Consider the following 24,601-nt stretch of genomic DNA (forward strand, 5'->3'; position numbering starts at 1 on the left):
ACAAATTATATATTTTTTAAGGTCAAACTGCTATGCATCATTTTTTATAATGTAAAAAGGAAATATTTAGCGAGTTATAACATTTTTCCCAAAACTGAGTACCAAGAATCTTTGAATCGGCTCATCTTTGCGGTCCACCATTTCCATTCAAAAATAAACAAAAAGCCTAAACTTAAAAGACAGCACAGATAATCCATCAGCCTTGCAGACTGAAGAAAAAGGAATTTTTACCATCTAATTAAATTACCATAAATCACAGAGCAATTTTCAAAATTTTGGAAATCACAGTGAAAGTGAAAGAAAGTGAGCATCTACCCCATATGCTTGTGTTTTCATAGTTATGGAAGTATCCACCACTTCAAAAGCTTCCCCATTTAATTTTTTTACATTTAAATATAGGTTTAAATATACACATGATGTATGCTGTCAGCATTTTTCAGCACTTTATAACCACTGTTCCTATACATAAAACCCTCAGCAACAGCAATTCTGTGTATATATTTTTTTCCTAAATTAAAACTCTCTGCTTTTCATCCATATTTAGCTTGTAATGATAGGATACACATGAATTATTAAACAATTGTCATGGTTTCCTGTATAAACTTTATCCTTGCATATCACCTTTACTTCATTTATATCTTAAGTATCTTGTCAAATGCTTTGTAGGATTGCTGAGAGCTACATTCTCGGTGCCTGCTCTTAGTGAAAATGTTAATGGGTTTTTTGTTTGGTTTAGAAGAGATAAGTTTTAATAGAGTTTAATTTGACTTTCATTTCCAGCATATCACAGTAATTTCTTGAAAATGGAAAGCAGCAAGAAAAAAATCCTGTTTGCATTACAATCAAACTCCTGGCACATTCATTTCAAGATTTTTGCTTGTTTGCACTAAGAGGGGGAGTGTATTTATTCAGAAGAAAAATACCAAACTTCTCAGCTTTGATAAACCACAAGCAAAAAATGTCCTGATGTCCTTGTTCTCCAGGCCATGTATCCTTTTTCCAGGAGCCAAGTTTAGGCATCATATTGGTGTATTTGGTGCAAGTGCCTCTCCATGAGTGCCACTGCTGAGAATTAACAGCTTAAAAATTGGGAAGGCATTAATAGCATGGCAACAAACTCAAGCCATGAGTGAGTAAATTCAGATATAACACTGATATAAAGCGGATGGTGCTGAAGCCATGGCTGAGGTACAGCCTTGGTGTCTGGCAAATAAATGTTTCCTTTTAATAGTTTTCTTCACTTAATAGTTACTCATTTCAAACTGTTTCCCTCTAACTGTGTATGCTCTACTTTGCTGCAGTGCAGAGGAAATTTATTCTTTTGACACATTTATTCTTTTAATGGTTATTCATTTGAAAGAGTTTCACTGTGTGAGTGAACATTTTAGTTTCATGCAAAAGAAATTCATCGTTTTGACAGTTTTATTCTTTTAACGTTTATTCATTTAAATAGGGCCACAATCTGCAATGCTGTTAACAAGAAAACTCCAGAAAGAGGGTGCTGCAGGTTAAATAAGTTCATCATGCTGGATATTTCGAAGGACTACAGCACCCTCTTTCATTTCTAATGTGGCAGGAACCTACATAAAAACTTCATTTGTCTCTATAATTTACCCAAAAATACCTTAGAGAGGCAAGAGAAAAATGGGTGCTAAACAAGGTTTAAATATGCTCCATTAGAGATGGCATCATAATTTTTGGATGTTAATTAACTGTCAGATGAGGCTTCATCTGCATCCTTTCATGCTAGACCATTCGTCACACTGTTGCACATTCATTGCATTCTTTCTATGCCTTTTTTAAAGCCAGAGGGAAATTCTGTTTCTGAAAGGAAAACTTCATTGCCTTTTTGCCATGTCAAAGGAAGGAAGCGAGGAAGGAAGGAAGGAAGGAAGTGGCGGAAGGAAGGAAGGAAGGAAGGAAGGAAGTGGCGGAAGGAAGGAAGTGGCGGAAGGAAGGGGCGGAAGGAAGGAAGGAAGGAAGGAAGGAAGGAAGTGGCGGAAGGAAGGAAGTGGTGGAAGGAGAGAAAGGAAGGAAGGAAGGAAGGAAGGAAGGAAGGAAGGAAGGAAGGAAGGAAGGAAGGAAGGAAGGAAGGAAGGAAGGAAGGAAGGAAGGAAGGAAGGAAGGAAGTGGCGGAAGGAAGGAAGTGGCGGAAGGAAGGAAGTGGCGGAAGGAAGGAAGGAAGGAAGGAAGGAAGGAAGGAAGGAAGGAAGGAAGGAAGGAAGGAAGGAAGGAAGGAAGGAAGGAAGGAAGGAAGGAAGGAAGGAAGGAAGGAAGGAAGGAAGGAAGGAAGGAAGGAAGGAAGGAAGTGGCGGAAGGAAGGAAGGAAGTGGTGGAAGGAAGGAAGGAAGGAAGTGGCAGAAGGAAGTGGTGGAAGGAAGGAAGGAAGGAAGTGGCAGAAGGAAGTGGTGGAAGGAAGGAAGGAAGGAAGTGGCGGAAGGAAGTGGCGGAAGGAAGGAAGGAAGGAAGGAAATGGCGGAAGGAAGGAAGGAAGGAAGGAAGGAAGGAAGGAAGGAAGGAAGGAAGGAAGGAAGGAAAGGAAGGAAGGAAGGAAGGAAGGAAGGAAGTGGCGGAAGGAAGGAAGTGGTGGAAGGAAGGAAGGAAGGAAGGCAGGCAAAGGCACCATATTTGCCAGATGAACACTGGTTTATTGGAGAGAAACACAATAGAAATCTCCCCTATCAGTCTGCTAAGAGCCACAGATAATATAACACCTTCCTCATTTCCAGCAGTATGAATCAGAACCAGTCCCTGCACTTTGTTGGGTTGCATCATTAATGAGGAAAAGCAGAATCAGGCTTCTGTTCTTTATAGGGGAGTTGAGGGTTCAAAAAGTGACTATCCAAATGAATTCTGAAGTCTTAGGTGAACAGACAGGATCTAATAAAAATTGCATTTTCATTGAACTCAAGTTTTTGATGGTGCAGGAAACAGGGAGGACTGTGTACATTTATTTAAATGCATTTTATTTTGTATAGTTCAAAGGCACAGTGCTACTCACTAAATAAACTAAACCTGCAATAAGGCCTGAACACTTAAAGGCTCACAGTACATTTCTACCAGTGACCTATGTACTGATGTAAAGAAGAAAATAAAAAGTTTGTATCTTAGGACAAATTTAATCAAATAGAGAATGCAGGTTTTGCCTCCTCACAGTAAATAAATTCAAGACTTTGGCCATTTAAGAAATTTCATTAGAGGCACTAAACAAGGTAAAAGAAATTATACAATTCCAACAGAACAACCAATATTTCTGGTTTTGGAAAATATGATAATCCAAATAAAAATGGTGATGATAGTTATAATTTACTTTAAAGAATTTCATTCATTGCACTTGTGCTTTAAAACTGCAATGATGAGCTCAATTTTTCAAGAACTGTGGGTAGTACTGCTTCCAGCACTTTGCAAGAAATCATGCGGGACATTAGAGGTTGGTTGCTTTAAAATTTCTGAAATTTGGCTCCCCAGTAGAGCAATGAAAAATAGATTTACAATAATTAAAACATTCTAAATCACTAACTACCTCAAAAATAATAGAGACATTATTAATTATGTTGTATGATTTTACTTGAAATCTGAAATATGTCAGATCTCTTGGCATTTCAAGTTTTTTGTTAAAAAATTACAAACATTAACAAGGTGATTCCTGTTTTTTTCTCTTAGGTGATCTGTACATTGGTACATTGACATTTTTACCAATCTGCAGAAGACCTAGTGCTTAAGCAGTTTAGTTTTTTTATTCCAAAATTATTTTCATTCTCTGCTTATGTTTTGTTTGATTTTTCTAGCCTGAAATGAGGCTGGAGCAAATTTTCTTTACCACAGAGTGCTGTGTTTTTATTCCTGTTCTGATTTAACAGTCTCATATCTTCTGCAGCAACTTATTGCAATGGGGAAAACTTCAATAACTTGGATATTCTGGTTTGTTCAGTTTTGTTTTGTTTTTCTTTTTTACACACAGTGCCAAAGACACCTCCAGCTAATGTGAGTGGCAGAAGTGGAAGGCGACATGAATTAGTAATAGCATGGGAGGTAAGGAATTTTTCCGTTTAAAGGTTTTGTTTCATGTTAACTTCTTTGAAGCCAAAGTAAAGAGTACTCTACTGGGGTTTCCTTACAACAAATCTTGTCAACACATGAAGACAAAATACTACTCTTAAATATGTTCTAAAATTTCAAAGTACTGTGGATTTTCATGAGTTTTGAGTAGAAAACATTATGGCATCAGCTCTGAAGTTCTACTAATTCATCAGGCTTTTCTTCCTGATGTACTGCTTGGGTTAATTTGATTTTTCTGGATCTTATGTAAACACCTGATTAAATAATAGCTAAGAGAAGAGAAGGAAAGACTTATAAAATGTTTTAAACTTCCATTATAAACCAATTATTTTTTAATTGCTGAATAAAAATCATTTAAAGAGAATCTTGAGATCATATTTGGGATGCAAGATGCAACACAGATGTATAGTCATGCCAGTGGGACAGTTGCTTTCTCTACTAATTATAAAAAATAGTAGAACAGAAACTTCTCATAAGCTGTTTTCAAAGCTTCCAGATTTATCATGAACAGTTTCAGATTTATAAAAATTCATATATATATATATATATATATATATACAAGAAAAAATCCATAAAATAAAAATATGGGTGCATAATGAAAAAATTTTAAGCTTAGCCAATTTGAGGAGTGATTCAGATGGTAAGAGACACACCAAATCCTAATTGTTTAAATTTTAGGGCATCTAAAGAGACTGCCTTCTGTTGGCACATCTGCATTTTTTGACATCATCTACCAAAGACAGCTGAGACAAAGCTGATTTCAGTTTGCTTCATATTTTATAAGGGTAAATATCAACATCTCTCTTATTAGGAGAGAATTTGCTGAATCCTGGACAAAAATACCTGGTGGCTAGAACTGTTTCTGATGTGAATGGACCTAATCCCAGTCCCTAAGAAGATGTATTAGTATGCAGTATTCATATTAAGTGTCTTTATAGCACCTGCCAGGTGACTGGGTTGGGGGTCTACTGGAGAGTGTTATAAATCCCATTCTGTCAAGGGCCAGAGTTTTCTTCCCAAAAATATCAGAGACACATGAGTGAGACTAGGTTACAAAGTCTTAGATTATCATCCTCTGCCCATGCAGTCGTGATTTTTTTTTTCTGGGATGTGTAGTGCACAGCTTCAGAAGGATGGGTAGAAAATTTTGTCTGCAAGTGAAGTGCCAGGTGATGAGACATTCACTTGAAATGTGGAGGGGAGAGAATTCAGTGTCACCTGTGCCCCAGCTCTGATTCATTTGCCCATTAGCTGCATCTCTAGGATGGGCATTTCAAGAGAGGGACTTTAGACACCCATTTTTGGACATTTCACATAGGTTTAATATGCAGACAGCTGTTAAATATAACCTAGTTCCTAAAATTAGTCCATTGACTTCACAATAAATGTAAGCTACTGCTAATGTACTGATTAGCAAGAAAAGTTCCATTCATTGAGTAGGACACATAAGTTTTATTTTTTGCAGTGTTCGGACTCTAAAGCAGGCAAATCCCTTTTCTAACTGCATGCTTATGTCAGATGTGTCCCAATTTAAGTGGCTAATTTCACAGGTCCTCTGAGGAGAGAAAAGAAAATGTGTTATTTTCCACCAAAAAAAAAAAAAAAACTTTTTCAGACTTAGAACAAGTTAGATTTATTACAATGCATCCTAAGTATTAAGTTGAACCCTGGAATTGAATCTCTAAGTCTTAACACCCCACTTGGAACAGAATTTAGACAGTCTGGTGCCTAAAACCCAAAACAGTCCCACCACAGTAGGTGTCACACACATCATTTACTCACAATATATTGGTCTATATTTTTAACAAGGACACTGATAGGGCTATTCCACCTACAGACAACTGGTCAAAGCATCCTAATAAAAAGTGGGATATATAAAACACTTTTCTGAGCACAAGAGCTCATTCAGTCCTAGGACAATGACCTCACTGGTGATTAGGTGAGGAAACTCTCTTAGGAAACAATTGTACTTATGAGGACAGGTATGTTATGTAAAATCCTATAATGGAACTGTGATATTGTTTTAAATTAGTAAAACTATTTCTAATCATAATTAAATTTCTGAACTTATTTTTTCAGCCAGTGTCAGAAGAGTTTCAGAGTGGAGAAGGATTTGGATATATTGTAGCCTTCAGGCCCAATGGGACACGTGGGTGGAAGGAAAAAATGGTGACATCTTCAGATGCCTCAAAATTCATCTACAGAGATGAAAGTGTGCCACCTCTGACTCCTTTTGAGGTGAAAGTTGGTGTTTACAACAACAAAGGAGATGGTCCATTCAGCCCTATTGTGGTCATCTGCTCAGCTGAAGGAGGTCAGTTCAACATCAAGTTAAATTGCATATCCTGAACTATAGAAAGCCTTTTATTTATAATGCATCCTCTTGTAACACACTTCTTAAACTTTAATTACAAATTTCTTTGCAGATGTGCTAAATAACATTAAACAGGCTTTGCAGAGAAAGAAGTGAACTAACTTGCCAAGCTTACCTAAAAAGAAATTTAAAAGTTTAGGAAGAGACTTCAAGCAACATCAGTCATAATCAAAAAAAAACCAAAAAACACCCAAAAAAACTCCCGAAGCCATGAAGGTTCATCCCTCATACAAAATCATCAGCCTTAACTTTAGGCAGGCCTTTCTCTAACACCAAACAAAGAAAGGATGCCATTTTCTAATGTTTCTGAGATTCATAGTCCTTTTTTGATGGGTTAATCAGAAAACAGCTCAAAGAATAAATAAATTCACTAATGAATGTTCATTTCCTAGTTAATGAATTCTAAAATTGCACAGAAATAAATTTTAACTTTTATTTCATTAGTAGAAAGTTCTGACTTTGCATTAATGTCCCAGTCTTCAATGTGAATTATAGAACTAGCTCCCAAGAACAAATGAAAAATATTTGTTGAAAACTTCTATTGAGAATTGCTATAAATTCTAACAGTATTTTGTGTGGCAGAAAAGAACTAAACAGAAAAAACCAACAAACACTAATTGATACTAGTAAAAGAAGCTGTTCTTTTTTGACAGGACTCAGTGTATGGAAAGCACCATGAACAAAAAAGACGAATAAATGCTATCCACAAGAATATTTTCAGAAGCTCCTTTATTGAAATTTATAAATATCAGTTTTTCTTTGCTATCTTGAGTTATTCCACTGTCTCCTATTAAGAGAGTAATATTAGCAGAGTCCTAGTGCAGATGAGAGGAATTTCAAACTCTCTCTGAAAAAAAGTAATGTGAAGATAATAATATTTCATGTGAAGCTGGGAAACATTAAATGATACTTCATATTAATCCAGAATAAATCTATAACTTTGGAACCATGATGTAGCAGACAATGCCTACTACTATTCTCTCACGGTAATTACAGACATTGGAGCTGCTGTTTTTGCAAAAAGTAGTCTCAGTGATTTGGGTTTTTCCACTTTTTGAATCAGGATTACCAAGTAGTCATATTTTTATAAAAACCATTACATTTTAAAATGTAAAAATGGCACAATACAAGTTGAAAATTGTACAGCTGACTTTCCTGTTTCTAGATGAAAATTTATGCTGTGAGGCCAAGGGTGATGTTTATATTTTTTAATAATTTCATACTCTGAGCAGAAAGTTCTTTGCAAAAAAAGTTTTGCAAAGGAAACAAACACTTTATTTTTTTTTAGTAGCAAAAGGTGTTTTAACAGAAGCTGAATGCTGAATTGCAATAAAGAATGATTCCTTGTACCTTTGCATGTTATTTGGACAAGACTGGAAATAGAATAATTAGTAATATATAAACAATTTTTCTAGCAGTTCTTTTATAATATGAGCTTTAAAAATGGTCTTAATAGAATATTAAAATTAACTTTCTCTAGGAACCAGCTTTTCTGATTTGAATTCAGTAACTTGAAAGTATCTATCCATTATAGCTTTGCTAATTCAGTCTCTGAATGTGTCTGTACATGAGGAATTCTATGGGCCTAAATATTTTACAAGACATATGTCAGGAAAAACATGGGATGCTGTGACATTACAGTACAAAATTAATTTATAAAAAGGTTTCCTCCAGAAAAAAAAAAAAAGGTAATTTACTGAGAATTTAAAGGAGCAATGAAACAGTTTATTACAGATAAATTCTGGGCAATTTGAAGGTTGAGGACAATAGACATTGTAGTTTGCTATGAAAATGGGGAACTGTTTTTGAAAGAGGTATGGACTGTCATGCCTAGGGAGCTAAACTGAAGGTGTAATTTTTAAAGGATTTCTACTGAACAGTAGATATTAACAATTGAGAGTACAATGTAATATGGTCCTAGGGGTGATCCAGCAAAGCCTTAGCTTAGTTGCTTTTCATTACACATCCAATTCACTCAGTAAACATCTAGAGAAAGCAATGCAATAAAATTATTAAAAATTAAGGCTTTATGTTACATATTACAAGTTTTCCCACATCTGTAAATGGATCTACAATTGTTTTATGGCATAACAAATTTGTCTAAGTCTAAAACATGTTGCCTCTGCTAAGCACACTAGAAAAACAGTTTTCATGGGACAGATTCTGAACCATGAAAAATCTTGTATTTATTAAACATGAATGCATCTCCTTCTTCTGTATGACTGTGACAGCACATTGTGTGGTTCACATTCAGAGCCCTTTGGTGATAACTCTTAGTTGCTCTTAAGCAAGCAACTTGGCAGGTGGTGTTGAGTAAGGTGTTCCCTCAGTGAACACAACAGACTGCCCTCTGATTGCATAAAGTGATTCTGTCGGGGGCAAAAGGTTTAAAACATTACCTTCTAAGCAAAAGAACTCAGAAATTGACAAAAAACACTGAGCACTTTTTCAGAAGTAAATTGAGTGGCTGTTTTTCAGTCTATTAAGTCAGATCATATAATAGAATCATAGAATGATTTGGGTTGGAAAGGACCTTAAATATCATCAATTTTAACACACTCCTGTGGGCAGAGAACCTTCCACTAAGCAAGTTGCTCAAAGTCCCATCCAACCTGGCCTTGAACACTTCCAGGGATGGGGCATTCACATCTTCTCTGGGCAACTTGTTCCAGGGTCTCACCAACCTCACAGTAATTAATTTCTTTCTAACAATTAATCTAGATCTCTCCTCTTTTAGTTTAAATCCATTCCCCTTTATCCTGTTACTATGTGCCAGTATAAAGTATCGCTGCCTTTTTTTGAGCCTCCTTTAAGTACTGGAAGTCTAGTAGACAGTCTCACTGGGCCCTGCTCTTCTCCAGGCTGGACAGCCCCAACTCTCTCAGCCTGTCTTCATAGGAGAGGTGCTCCAGCCCTCTGATCAACTTCATGCCCCTCCTCTGGACCTGCTAAAGCAGGTCCAGGTCTTTCTTGTGATGAAGACCCCAGAGGTGATGAAGAACTGCAGGAGGGGTCTCAGCAGAGCAGAGGGGCAGAATCCCCTCCCTGGCTCTGCTGCCCACGCTGCTTTGGATGCAGCCCAGGATATGATTGGATTGGCTTTATGGGCTGTGAGTGCACACTGCTAGCTCATGTTCAGCTTTTCATCTGTGACAACTCACAAGGTCCTCTCTCAATGGCTGCTCTCAATTTCTTCTTTTCCCACTCTGTTTAAGACTGCCCCAACTGAGGTGCAGAACCTTGTACTTGGCCTTATTAAACCTCATGGGGTTTCCACACACCCCCATCTACAGCTTGTCCAGGTCCTTCTGGATGGCATCTTCTCCCTCAGGTGTGTCAGCTGAAGCACTTGGCTTGCTGTCATCTGCAAACTTGCTGAGGGTGCCCTCGATCTCACTGTCCATATCATTGATGAAGATATTGAAGAGCACTTGTCCCAAGACAGAGCCCTGATGGACACCACTTGTCACCAGCCTCCACCTGGGCATAGACCAGCAGGTGTTTAGAAGATAGAATTACACCCATGGTCACTAAAACATCAGCAGCAGTGGTGACCCAAAGTTGAAGAGGCAGAAAGTCTGCCTGGTCATAGATACTTTAAGACCTTTTTCCTCCTTCACCAATCTTTTGACTTTTTAAAAATCATCATCAGAATATAGTTCATGGGAAAGACTGCCCAGGAGCTAAAAGTGCAGATGAATGTAATGGAAGAATACAGAATAGAATGGAGAATCAGTCAAAAAGGTTGTACAAAACTAGACATATAGTCCATGGAGAAAAGCAAAGCAAATATATGTGTGACTCTCTGGAAAAGGTATCTATTCAGTAGGGAAGTTTGAAGGAAGAGCCTTTCCTGGAAAACATAGGAAAGGAAATAAAGCAAGTAATCAGAGAGAAAAGAAGGAAATAGAGGTGACATGTAGTGATGTTAAAAAGGGTGATGGTAACCAGGAAGCAGTCCTGAAGAGGGAATGAGGATGATGCTCAGAAGATGCAGCATAGAAAAAAGATGCACAATTACCTCAATAAGAAGGCAGAACAAAAGGAGACAGTAGGCATTTCCAGCAGCAGGGAAGGATGAGCCTGAACTTTACATAAAGGAAAACTTTAGTAAGAGAAAGAGACATGAGGGCATGGCAAATTAGGCTACCTGCCAGGAGAAAGGTTGCAGTGTGCAGGCCTGAGGCTGAAAAGGATCATGAACAGAACAGAGAGAAATCTTCTGACCATACTTTCTGTCAAGAAAATAAGGTATCAGATTCTTGCTAGAAAATACTGCAACAGCACTGAAATTCAGTGCAGGTACAGATGAATTTTATCCACAGAAGAAAAAATACAATTGTAAAGGCACTAGACACTGAAAAAAAAGCAATGAACAAAAATAATGTTAGCACTGTTTGTTACAACACAAACATTTATGCATCCTCTTTTTATTGATGACCATATTTCATCTAAATACTGAGGTGCCAAGAATTCCAAGGTTACTAATACAAGCTTTCAGCATCAGAGAAAACTACATGCAACCTCTGTGCGTGGCTTTAATTCACTGGAAAATGAAAACTGAGGAAGTCACAAATATAACAATGGAGGAGAAAATACAAGTCTGAAGATATGATGGTAAGAAGATGGAAAAGGCTGTGCTGATAACAGTGATGGCCAGGCTGGCTTTCTTTAACAAGCATGGCTAGACAAAGTATGAGCTACACAAGAAAGACAAAATAAAAGTTGGATGTCATAACATGCTGATGATGGGATAATGTATCAGCAAATAAAAAAATCAGCATTTGGATAAAGCAGAATAACCTTGGGTCCCATGCAATTTTGGAAAAGGGCAATTACAAAAGCTGGAAGTCAAGACAGAGGTCAATTACTGATTACCCTGATCAATTTGGATGCTGAGAAAGACATTTCTAATTGTTGAAAATTACTAAAGACTGCTGTTATTTATCAGCAAATTTAGCTGTTCGGAGTAGTTTGGATGGTAAAAACTAATTAGTAAAGACTAATGACCTTGTGTTCTGGCTGTGCTAATTAGCAGATTCTTTATCCAGTACTGACTAGGTGAGAAGAAATAACAGTACAATAGCCTTGTTCTGATGAATAATTAAGACACTATAGAAAAGCTGATCATAAAAAATAACAGTGGTACATGTCATCATTAAAAAGCAGGAAATTATTTTATTAACTGGAATTAACTGTTGAAACTAAAAATAGAAGTGTTTTGGAATGTCTCTAAGCAAAACATTTAACAGATACTTGAAGTTTATACTGCAAGAAATGGTATATTTCTGAGACAGAACATTGCATCTGAGGATCTATAGATGTACCCTCTAAAAGATATTCAGAGTAAGTAAAAAACATACATAATGCAATCCAAGTAGTGAAAAAGATAAAAATAACACAAGTATAGACAAAAAATTAAGGTTCTTCTTTTTTTTTAAGTTGGGAAAGTATATAAGGCATGAAAAATTGAAGCAAATAAGGAATTGATGTTAAATATAATCAAGGAATGGAAAACAATAATGAAAAACTTTAGCATTTATTTAAAATAAATAAGATTATATAGACAGGATAGCTAATAAGAACATGAAAGTGAAAATTTTTAAACCTGTAATGAAAATTTCTGGTATTGCCAGTTGTCAGAAATTCAACCCTTTCCAAATCCAACAATGCAGAATTTGCTATTCAAATCTACCATAATAAAATTTATTCTGTTTTTCCACTCAGGGAGATGAGGGAGAAATTACACATAAGAAAGGCTCTAATGTTTTAATTTGCATCAGGGCATTACTCTGATAAAACTGTCACGTCCTGGGGCAGCACAAATTGTCCAGAGTCAACACGGATGATGCCAACAGTGTAATGCCACAGATAGCTGTTTGTCCATGCTCAGGGAGTTGCATTGTCTGTCCCCATTTAGTTTACAAGTATAGATGCAGCCTAAAAGCACAAGGATAAACATGAATTAGAGTACCCTACAGTATGGAAATAGATGAGAATATAAAAGGAAATAGAAGTTTCTGGGAACCCAACTGGTTTCAAGATGAGTTAGGTCTTTTATGAAGGGTTGTTTTGTTAATGGTTTTCATAATGGGTGATACAGGATCAGTTCTGTTCATTTCAGTATCTAATTTCTCCTTCAGGCATTGACAGAATTATCATCACAACAACTGAAAGATCTATAATTTTGATAAAGGGAGTAGTGAACACTACTAAAAACTTCTATATAGGAAATAGAAAGCCCTGAGCAATACAGGTTAAAGCCTGAAGACTCTAACTTTTACTGCTTAAAACCTCCTGAGGGACCCCAGAGGCACTTCTGTAATACATACAAGATGCAATGATACTGCACAGAGCTTTTGTTCTTGCTTTGTATGGATTTGTGGTAATTCATTGAGCCAATGGAGATCCAAAGCTCTCAGTTATCCAGAAGTCAAAAGACCATAGAAAAGCCATTGCAGTTTTGTTTCTCCATATTTAGACAAATAAATTACTATTTTCTTTTCATTGAGAGGAAATAATATGCAATTACACACCTTGGAATACAGCCTCAATGTCTTTAATTAAAATCTTAAATTCTTGAAGTCCTGTGATTCATTTCATAGTTAAAGCTGAGCTACTTGGGGTTTAGGTGAACCTGAAAACTAATTGGCAGATTAGCTGTAAACTACAGAGGGTTATTTCCTGATTCTGCCAGATGATCTGTCTGGAGAGATGCTGCGAAAGCTCAGCTAGAGCTGTCTCCAATGACTTTTTAAGGAATGAAATCACAATCCTGACATGAAGGAGTTTATTAAGCACTCCTCTGATCAATGGCACTAGCCCCAGGGGAATCAGATGTGCAATAAATATAATGGGCACATCCCCCCCTCACATGCTGAGGGTAACTCTGTCTGCCATGTCACTTGATGGAAAACAAACCATTTGTGTTCATAAAGATGGCAACGCTCCTCTGGTAAATTCTTTGTGGAATAAGGCAGCTCCTTATTCCCAGATGTCACTCTGTTGTGTAATAAATCTGAGTTATTCCACAGGGAAGGGAGAGTCACAGCAAGATGAACACTGTGAGAAAGTGTGCAGGAGAGAATCATTACAAGAGAAGGTTTCAGAAGTTCTACTCAACAAGAAAGAGTATTTCAGCACTACATCAAAAATATTCAGGGCAGAGGTCTTCACTTGTAGCTCATTCCAATACTCTTCTAATTTTTCCTGTTTTAAAGTCTTCTGCAAAGACTCTGGTCAGAGAGAAGGTGAAAAGAGAAAGGACTTGTGGAAAAGTGAGAATTCCAAAGGTCTGTTCTGGAAACAGTAATCTTGTTTCTGGTGTTGTGGAAATTGGATATTTTTTCCCTTTTAAGCGCGAGATTCCGGAGAAATTTCTATATCCTGCAGACATATATTTCACTGCAGATCTGGTAGAGTCCCTCATTTCTCAGGAATGGAAAAAATTCACTGGAGGTTCTCTGCTTTGCAAGATAGTCTACATGGCTATTTCTAGCAAGGAAGCAAATGCTACCTCTTTCTTTACTTACAGGTTGACACAAGAGCGATGACTTTTCCTAATTTTCCTTCTGATATATCTCTTGTGGGTTTTTCCACAGAGAGGCATTATCACAGAAATAGATCCTGGCTGAAATCCCAAAATCTCAGCTATGAAGAACTGCCTGCAGTCATAATGCAATTGCTCAGACTGAGGTTCTTATCTTCAAACAAGAGCTCGAATTTTGAATAAGACTACTTTGTAAAAATTTTTTTTGGAATCAGAATAAGAACTAAACAGACATGAAGTGATTGGCTTTGTAGTCCTGACTGAGGCTGTGTTCCACAGAAGAATTAAAACAACATAAATTTGAGTAGGCTCTTGGACTTCATGTGGAAATCTATAAGGATGAGTATTTCAGGAAAACAGATCAGCTTACAGTCATAAACAGGTACCACACACTGAGGGCTAGTAACTGATTCTTTTTTTTACTTCCCAGTGTCACAATTCAGGATTCCCACTCTGAACATTAGAAATTAAATTAGTGCAAATGCATGTTCTGCCATTTTACGGCCATCCCACAAAACCTACATATTGATCATGTTTCTTTAAAATGTGATTGCAGCACAGGGAAAGACAGTGTTTCATGGCTATTGCACACAGCCTTATGAGAATTTGTTGTACTGCATCTTTAATTCAAAGAAGGGAATATTAAAGGGACTCCTAAAGATGGACTTTTTTCTTTTTTCAGGAAGCATGACCATAGGTAGACAGCTATAGGTTTAACATAATGACAAGATCTGAAGAAAATAGTATGATTATAACATCAGTGACCATAATAGAAAAAGCTAATGAACCTATCATACTTATCATTAGTTTTAGACACAGAGAATAAAGCATGACATTGGAGTGAACCACAGACTGTATTATATCGCCAGAAATTATATGGTCCTCATCATATCTGAATCAATAAAAAATGCTATTTAGGCTCCAAAAACTTTCAGACAGTCATGCTATATCTTATTCCCAAATACATAATTTCTGTTGTTTTGCTGAACACAATTTTCAGTGCCTTATATCAGTGAAACTGCAGTGAATTGTTTCTGAATATGTGAGAAATACATTTTCCTCACATAAAAAAATCCAAACTATTTCTGCTCCATTTGTTGAAAACATTTTTTAAAAATATCAGAAAATATTCTGTGTTTCTATTCAAGCAATGTATACTCCACTCCTAGTGAATGCTATGAAGAGGAAATGATTCCTGCATTTATAGAAAATGTAAAGTCTGCCAACCAACATTTTGTGTACATCTCAAATTATTTATACCACTGCAATCTTTTCTGACAACAAGGTAATTGCTTCAATAATACAAAAACTAGAAAATAGCTTTTGCCACACAAATCTTAGTAGTACATAAAATAGAAAGCAGGATGTAACTGTTGAACAGAAAATCATATTACGAGCAATATATTTCTTCATAATGCAATTCTTTCAGTATTGAATTCAAAAGATCATTTCTCCTGTTCCTGAACATATTTTTTTATTCTTTATTACCTAAAAAGTTCCAAACATATTTTATACTTATTAGTAATGCTCATTGTTGGCAAACACCACTTTGTATCACATCAGATTGACTCATTTTCTTCAGATGTAAATTAAAAAAGAGATCAAAAAAGAGTAACAAACATTTAAAGTCTGACATCAAAAACGATGAAAAATTAGTATGAGCCGTGTCAAAAATGTTTGTGGGGCAGTAGTGCCAGAGCAACAGCTGCAGAGAAAGGAGAGTAGTTAATGAGTCAGTTGATATTAGGTATCTTACATATTAGGTGGTTTGATCACTGAGAAAAATATGAAATTTTATCTCAGGCTGTTCTGTAAGGAGACTGCTTTTCTGCAACCCTGTTAAACAAGTCCCCAAAACCCAATTTTTCAGAAAGCTCTTTGATGTGTCTCCCTATGACATAAAACCAAGACCTCTGCCTGCCCTTCAGGAACAGATCACCACATTAGAAATGTAATGAGGAACATTTGGCCAAGGAAGAGATCACGGGTTCTGTGACTAGAGGGGAATGTGAATTCACATTTTTGCTAAGTGAGCTACACCAGAAAGGTGGAGAAATTCCCTATTGTGTGTTGCACAGTATAGGTGGAAGCCTTGCCTCCACAGCTTGTCTTAAAGAAAGTTTTCAGTTGTATCTGGGTAATAGAGCAAAAGACCCACAAGATTTCCTTGACTCATGTCCTAGTTTCATATGAAACAATTTTTGGACACTCATCACTCCCAGTATACAGTAACAGGTGGTACAACTGAGTGGTGGAGTGCTCAGCAGCCTGTCATGGCAAATATCTGGGCACATTTACTCAACTTCCCAACCACTGAAAGAAGCTGGGCCTCTATAAAGCGTTCATGGATGTGAAAGTACAAAGGCAAACACACTTGTGGCAACACTGCTGGGCAAGTGTGCTGTGTAAAGCACCCCACAGCCTTCTGTGAGCATCCTGGCTGTGCCCCAGCACCACCAAAGGGCACCCAGGCTGGCTGGAGGACAGGAAGGATCCTCTGTTCCAGACAATCAGGAGGTCAGAACTGCAGAGTGTTTTATGAATAGCATGGAGATAGAAGCACAGACAGAGGGCAATGGAAACAAACACAGGTAATCAGAGGGACAGACATTAGGTCTTGGTGTCTTTATAAAAAATGTGCACCCAAGTCCTAAAACAGTAAATGCTGCACAGCAGAGAGAAGGTGGTACTTCCCAAACACTGGTGCTGCTGACTTTGAGGATATAATAACATAGTCTTAAAAAAAGCATCTTTCACACAGCATTTCACTACAGTGCTGGGTATCACCTCCTGCTCAGTATTGCCCCAGGGCAGGGCTGACTGAGCACCCAGCAAGGCATTGCTCATCCTGAGCTGACAGAATGGCACTAAGAACCCACAAATAGAATGAAAGCTCCTTTTACTGCTGCAGTTAGGGCTATGAAAGGGGTGTGTGGAGGCAGGGGACACATATACAAATATTAAAGCTTTTTTAAAAAATTGCAGACGAGATTCTTTCACAGTTTGCTGCACCCATCATCAGTGATGAGATATTGATGCAGCATGACACAAATAAAGAAATAAAACAATAATAATCTCTTCATCTTGTTCAGTTTTTCATGTTCCCCCTAAGTGTCATACCTTCTTGAGAGTATTAAGGTAGAATAAAGGAAGTAAATGACAGTTTCAGACGGAGTGTTTTTGATAAATACAAGCTGTTACAGTGGAGGTTTATTGTTTCAATTTTTCTTAATACAGAACCCACTGCTGCTCCCATCGATGTCAAAGCTACGAGTTTGTCTGTATCAGAGATTCTTGTTGCGTGGAAACATATTAAAGAAAGTCTAGGAAGACCACAGGGATTCGAGGTATGAACACAGAATATCGTAATGAGAAGTCCTGTTGCTTTTGAGAGTGTTGCATTCTGTTAACATGTGCAGTAGTGAAACATCAATAGGAATTATTCTCGTTTTAGCATACGCACCACTGGCTGTGGAACAACGGTCACAGCTTTAGCACCGGAACATTTTTTATTTATTTGTGCTTGAAAACTGTTCAACACTAGTTCTTATAACATCTCTTTGTCACTTCAGAAAGAGCTGAAAGAACTGCAAGTGACCCAGCATGCATCATTCACAGGCTGGGGAAAATTAGGTATTGACTGTTGCCAGCTCTAAGCAACCAGTTCGAACTTGTTATTTACTGACAGCAATCAGCCCAGAGAAAGGAGAGAGCCTCTGCATCCATGTGCTCTCATCCCACAGTGGCCGAGGGACATCTGCTGGGCAGACAGTTAAAACAGGATGGAGGGAGGGAAGCAGTAGCTGCACAGTCCATAAATAAAACACTGCTTAGAGACAGCCCTTCCTGACTTGGGGGAGGGAACCAGCCCTGGCAAGGGACCTCCTTGCACCTTTGGATACTGTTTACAACCCAAACCTCCAGGAACAGATCAGATCTAGCAGTACACCTGTCTATTCTTTTGGGCCACCACCACAACCCACCCTGACCTTGTGGATCAGGCTGTGCTGGTCCTCATTAAATAGTCTAGCTAAACCAAATTTACTGCTTTTGGGATGCAGGATATTTGTCTTGCTTAAACTTTTAGGCAGTGGTGATTCATTCCTGATTTTCTACAGTAACATTGAAAAGAGAGTAAACATGTAGGTCTGAGGTAGACACCAATCATGGGGGTGTCAAAGAATAATTTACTAGTACAGGGTGTCTCCCTAGTAGCATGTCTGGGCAACCACAGGGGCAGGTGATAGCCACCAATAGCCTTAGGAAGGAAATGTAGGTGTCTGGGCAGCTCAGCCTCCGGCTGGCCAGCCACAACCAGGACAGCACATTTACCTCGTAGCTCAGATGCAGCCAGTTCATATTTTTTTACCTGTTTCTGTAGCCTATTGATGTATTGGATAGCAATATCTCTGTTAATATCTAGCACTGTGTAAATGGGCTGTGACTTTGGTGCATCCCCTCAGGTCTAGCATTTGTTCAGGTCTTTTTCCCATCTACGTCAGCACGCTGAACTCTGCTAACCCTCGGTCAGTTTTCTTTCATTGCTCTTTTCTCCCGCTTCTTCCTTACATTAAATATGTTTCTATTCCTTTGCACATAGCTTGCTTCATACAGCAAAAGTTATATTTGACCATTTTACTTTTCAACATGCCATTTATAAAGAGAACAAGACTGTATCTGATAGAGATGATATTCATCTTGCAAATACTATTCCTCTCCATGTTGAAGTGTTCCACTTGTTACTAAGCTGACTTCAATCTTGAGACCAGTCTTTTATCATCTGTAATGACTTACTTGCTGTACCTTGTCTCTTTTTTTTTCAGAAAGGTGTCTGATTTGGCTTTTTTTCCCCTCAGCTCTCTTAACATCTTTTAAATTATACCTACTGTTTTCACTCTTACCCTCATTCCATTGATCAAAATGATTCTCAAAATGTCCTATTAAGTTTGCATTACATATTTTAAAATAAAAAATAGATTTTCTTTCTAAAATTGAAATTTATTTCCCTAGAAGCTTCACCTTCCATAATGTGAATGGATTTTGCATTTACTTGGTTGTCACATAACACTTCCCTTAGCTCTACATATGTGTCTTAGATGGTTGTTACAGGTAGGACAGTGGGCTTGCTTTGTGTCAGAGGTGGTTTTCTGCACTTGGAAAGTGCAAAACCTTTGGAGTTTGGCATACTCTGACCCAAACAGCAATACTGTCTCTATGTCTCTAAGTCTCTCACAGATTTCTCAGGTACAATTCTTAATGTGCCCATTAATATAGGAGAAGATGCTAATAGTGAACCTCACTAATAATTTGGCTCCTCACTCTGCTGTACACCAATTTTAGGATTACAGCATGAAGATTTCAGAGTAAATATTTCAAGCCAAGGACCTGCAATTGACCTAACAAAAAAAATGGAGAAAAAAAAACAATTCACTGCTCCCTTTTACCTCCTCTCACAAAGCAATTAGAGGAGCCTTCTAAGGAGTAATACCTTTTGAGATACTACTTTTATCTAGGGAGATGAGGGTATTTTTTTCCTCCCCATCCTACCCAAACCCATCCTGCTCTTTCCATCTTTGTTCGTTTAGCCAGAATTCCTCTGCTCACTTTCTGGCAGACAAATCTTCCACGGAGTAATTTATTCTCCTCCATCCTCACAGGAATGATTACAATCAGAGCAGCACTTACTCAGTAAACATAAAAGTAAATGTTGCTGTTCTGCACAATCCAGCAGGAGAGAATAACTTCTAAGGATGGTATTGCTAGATCTTTTCAATTCCATTTTTGGGGAGGATTTCATCAAAAAGGAGGTAATGATTTATAGGATCAGTACAGTGAGTCAGTGCATTCTAATATTCACTTAAGTACACTATCAGCCCAATTTTCCTAACATACAGAGAGTTTGCCTTTAGAGCATCCCCATAGTGCAAAAAACAAAGGAGTCTGTGTAGGAAGACATTGGGTCTAAAATCCACCCCCCCAAAAAACCACCCAGAAGTACAGAACAGCTTTATGTTTTCTATATTATTTATTTTCTTAAGAGTGTCTTTCACTTGTTGGGAAAACTCTTAATTTCAAAACCAATTCTGAAAGTTCATAATTTGTTCAGAGCAGTGGAAAACAAAGCCTGTAGTTAAACAACAAAAAGCCTCCTTTAATCCACAAACAGCAAATAGATAATGCACAGAAATACAGTAATTTTGATAAAAGGATGAATTATCCTTTTTTTTTCAATTTTTTATTTGTTTCCTAACGTAGAATTACTTTGGGAGACAAGTAAAGGGTTGCCTTTGGTTCCATCTGAATGCAAAACAATCTGACTGGCCACTCTGCTTTCATGTCTCAATTCGAATTCTGGCTGCAGCCATCATAGCAGTGACAACCTCCTACACAGTCTTCACATTGCTGGCCTTTTGGCAACAGCATTATAAAAGGGGCAGCTATTTTCTTAACACTTGAATGTTTGGGCTTTAATCAACCAAAGTGACAGAATATTTACTAAATGTGGACAAGTTCACAGTGACCCACTTTCACTGTGGCCCTGCTTGCACTTTGTGCTAAGGAGTAATGAAAGGCAAAGGAACTTGTCCAATTTCACACTGTCATCCTTGAAAGGCAGTGTTAACTGTTATGCCACATGAGTTTTATGCAAGGTTTGCTGCCCTCATTTGCATCTTCCAAAGCACATATTATTCCTGCTTTCAGTACAGGTTTGTCAGCTGTCCGCCCGACCTCACTAAATATATGCCAGCTACAGCCTGATAAAGTAGAAGCAGCTCAAAAACTTTGTCAGAATTGTGGAAAAATATTGTGTGTTGTTCATACTTATTGTTTGGAATCTATAAGCTGAAGGTTATAAAATCTATTTGAGCCTGAGGCAGTATTTTCGTTTTTGTTCACTACTGGTAAGGAAGGGAAACAGAAAGAATTACTGACTGGAGGAAGAGATATTTTGGGTTTCTTTTTTCTTTTCCAGAAAAACAAGGCTAATACTTAAGTATAAATAAAAAAATCTCATGTCTTTTTTGCTGGAGCTGCTCTAAGGGATAGGAGTTTGGTTAATACAATCAAAAGATCAACTTGAAGCAAACAAATAAACAAAATCCAAAAAGGACAAAAATATAAAAGATGAAAAAATTGATCTTGAGTGCCTTTTTTAGAGAGGATTATTTGACATAATAACTTGGTTTATTATATTATTTATTTAAGAAAACTACATTATGGCATTTCAAGGAGAATTACTCAATATTTTGCTGCTTCTGAGTTGCACTTTATCTGGTTTTATAACGGAACAGATAATTTTATCTACATGGTACTAGATTTTTTTTTTGTTTGTTTGTTTTATTTAGTGAAGTTTACCTTGAGGTAATTTAGAAAGAGCATATAGATATTTTAACCATAGCCTGGAAAACCAAGACAGAAGTTCTACTTAATTTATACTCTTACTTGGTATGCTTAATTTATAGCTTTAATTTTCTGTGGTCAGAGGCAAGAATATCCAGCCAATAACTCTGGTTTTACTGCATTTAGTGAAGATGACCTGCAATTAGATCCAGTTCAGTTATGACAAAGACTGAATAACCTAGAAACTAACTTAGGCAAAAGAGTGGTATCATTTAAGATACTTTTTAACTTAAAACTTCAAGGAAGTGGTCTGCAACTATCAGAAGTAGAAGAATTTTAGACAGAAATTATTTTTTTTTACCAAGATTTGCTTTTAACTATTGCTTAACCCATGATCAGATCAAAGCCGGTTGCTCCTCTCTAGCTCAAAGGGATGGGTCTCTGGAAATCAGGTATCAAAGTTTATTATTCTTTGGCTAAAAACAACAGTGGGTCCAGGAAAAATGTAAAACCTTGCAAACTAGAATGCATTAAACAGACTAAAAATGCTTTCTTCTCCCTTTTTCTTTCAGTTTTCAAATATGGGCTACTTTTTTATGATTTATACTTCATGCTATTATCAATATTCAATGTTATCATGAATGAAAACCTGTTCTGTGTTATAGATCCCTTCTGAGAAGTTTAAACTAAGGTTACAGAAAATAAGATTTAAAAAAGAACTAGCAAATCCAGAAAAGTGTAAATAAGCAAACCCTCTATTTTAAGACATGTGTCTCTCACTTTTAAACATCAGAAGTATCTTCATTTCAGTTCAAATCAATGTAAATCCCCACACCATCTACCTCAGTCAACAATCATTGGAATGTTTTTGTTTTAGAACTACTTCTTTTATTTCCTTTGGTCATCAACAAATAGATGCTTGTATTGCCCCCCCCCCCCAAAAAAAAAAAAAGATAAAAAAGAGATCAAAGTTTATTCATGAACATTTCTGAACATTTCATTAGTATGAGACACGACATGTCCTGTGAATGAAGGCAGCTACTTGTAATTTTGCTCGCCTGTTCATACAGTGCTCAATATGGTGCAGTTCTCACCATCATAGCACCAAATTTGTAAAGATGCATCACAAGTAAAATGAAAGGACTCTGACTGCCCAAGAAATAATAAGTGTTGGAGATTCAACAGTAGGATTTGAATAAATGGTTATTGATTCCATTTTCTTTTGAAGAAAAGAAAGCTGACTCTGAATAGGTGTTATTTCAGATACCAGTAGCTTTGGTCAAGCATTCATCCAGCAAAATACCTCAGTGAATCACACTTATTTCAGAACAAGTGGTGACTGCAGCTAGATTTGTGAATTGAGCTGTAATTGATCTAAGAATTAAAGCAACAGCATTTTAACATGAGATAATGCAGGCACACACAAAAAAGGCAAATACTTGAATTTTACAGTTGAAAGAGTGGACTGTGAGGTGACACAAACTAATATACCCTCAATCAAAGTTAACAGAGGCACTTTTGTCAAGTGAAGATAGGACCTCAAATGTATATTTTTGCAACCAGATTTTTTTTTTTTTTTATGGTAGTCCTAAGGCAATTATAAAAGGTCAGCATTGTGCTCATTGTTCTTATTTTCTTGTGAAGCCCTTGGGGGTTTTTTGGTTCACCATTTCCTGGGAGACATTCTCAAGTGTTCTGTCTTGTCTCTGACCTTTTTTTTCTCAGAGGAAACGTTATACCAATACAATGTAAATAACTTATTAAGAAATAACCAGCCTCACACAAAAGGTCAAAATGTGGAAGAAAATCAAGTAGGTCTCAGCATGAATAATAGTAAGTTGAGTATAGGTCTTTGAATGGCATTTTAGTGACATCTCCTGTTAGGCAAAATAGGGCCCCATGAGAATTGCCTTTTCTTGTGTAGCTCTCCTAGATACATTTTCTTTAGTTACACCTTGGAAGAGCTGGGTGCCTTAGGACAAAGACTAGCCAAATTCTCAGCTTAGCTGTAAAACCTCTTTGAGATGATGTTAAATTTAAAGATACTAGAGAATAAAATTAAGAACCACCAAACATCATTTAGGGGTTTATTTTATGTCTAAAAAGGAAGAGCATGAACATACTATCAAAACTTCATTTACCAGAAACCAGTTTACATCCAAGAACTAAAACTGAATCAATTTCCTTCTTTTTCTTCTGTTAAGATTTTTCAAATTATTTAAATATTTCTGTCATTGTTCTGTCGTTGCCTATTCATTGGACTGACAAGAAATCTCCTGGATCTGATTTGCACCAGGCCAGGAAGAGAATATTGCTCAGAACACTTAACTGATGCAGTCAGAGTTTTCCAGAGTGAACATAGATATTCTGGTGACCTACCAGAGGATGATTTCTCCTTGAATGGTGTCCTTCAATGATGGGTTCTCACTGACAAAGTTCATTCTCTCCTCTTCTGTCTTATAGTAACCTACTCTTGTGCCAGAACACAGCCATGTGTTCCATGTGCTCCAGGTCACACCACAATATTCCATGTCTTGCCATTTTGGAGAAGAGAGCACTGAATGGCTTGAGGTCAAATCCCATATGCTTAAAGGGGTCTGATGATCAGAAAAAGGCATAAATGGCAAAAATACTTTCCACAGGGTAACAAGCACAAGCATCTGGCAGCATGAGCTTGCCAGGTGCCTATATTAACCCTTTGTTTGGTTGCTTGTTGGCAGGTTGGTTACTGGAAGGACATGCAGCAGGAAGAAGCAGCAGAAAAGGTCAAAACAGAGGGAAATGAGTCATCCATCCTCCTGACAGGATTAGAAGGAAACACATTATATCACCTAACAGTGAGGGCATACAATGCTGCAGGGTATGGACCACCTAGCACTGCTGTGCATGCAGCAACCAAAAAATCCCGTAAGTAATCTCAGTACCTTTGCTAAAAGGAAGAAAGCAGGGAGCAACTCTGTCCCATTAGGTTTTTTATTTATTAAGAGTGTATAATAATCAGGAATCATGTATAGCTTTGATTCATGGCTTTGCTTTGATGTTTAGAAATTAATTCATATGGCTTTGCATTCATAACAAAGGTTAATTTTCTAGAAAACAAGGCCTTTTGTACAAAGGGAGACAAAAGAGTTCAAGTCCATAAACTTTGTGGAATTTATGGGGTGGATGGAATAAATGCACTATAATCTACTAAATTACGCAACTGATGAAAAAAAACTTGAATGTTCCATCTAGAGTTGCTAGCCTGGTAACACTACCAGTTTTATATATAATGAAAG

The 24,601-nt window shown here is 37.2% G+C and overlaps 1 protein-coding gene across 1 annotated transcript in view; it reads left to right on the plus strand.

Annotated features, from left to right (window-relative positions):
- Positions 1–24,601, plus strand: part of CNTN5 (contactin 5) — a 276,614-nt gene that overhangs the window by 245,950 nt on the left and 6,063 nt on the right. The window contains exons 17-20 of the mRNA XM_059840298.1: positions 3,962–4,032; positions 6,139–6,373; positions 17,220–17,329; positions 24,044–24,230. Of these exons, the coding sequence (XP_059696281.1) occupies positions 3,962–4,032; positions 6,139–6,373; positions 17,220–17,329; positions 24,044–24,230 (603 nt within the window). The remainder of the gene's footprint in view (positions 1–3,961; positions 4,033–6,138; positions 6,374–17,219; positions 17,330–24,043; positions 24,231–24,601) is intronic.

This window comes from Haemorhous mexicanus, chromosome 2, assembly GCF_027477595.1.
Source record: "Haemorhous mexicanus isolate bHaeMex1 chromosome 2, bHaeMex1.pri, whole genome shotgun sequence".
Classification (NCBI taxonomy): domain Eukaryota; kingdom Metazoa; phylum Chordata; class Aves; order Passeriformes; family Fringillidae; genus Haemorhous; species Haemorhous mexicanus.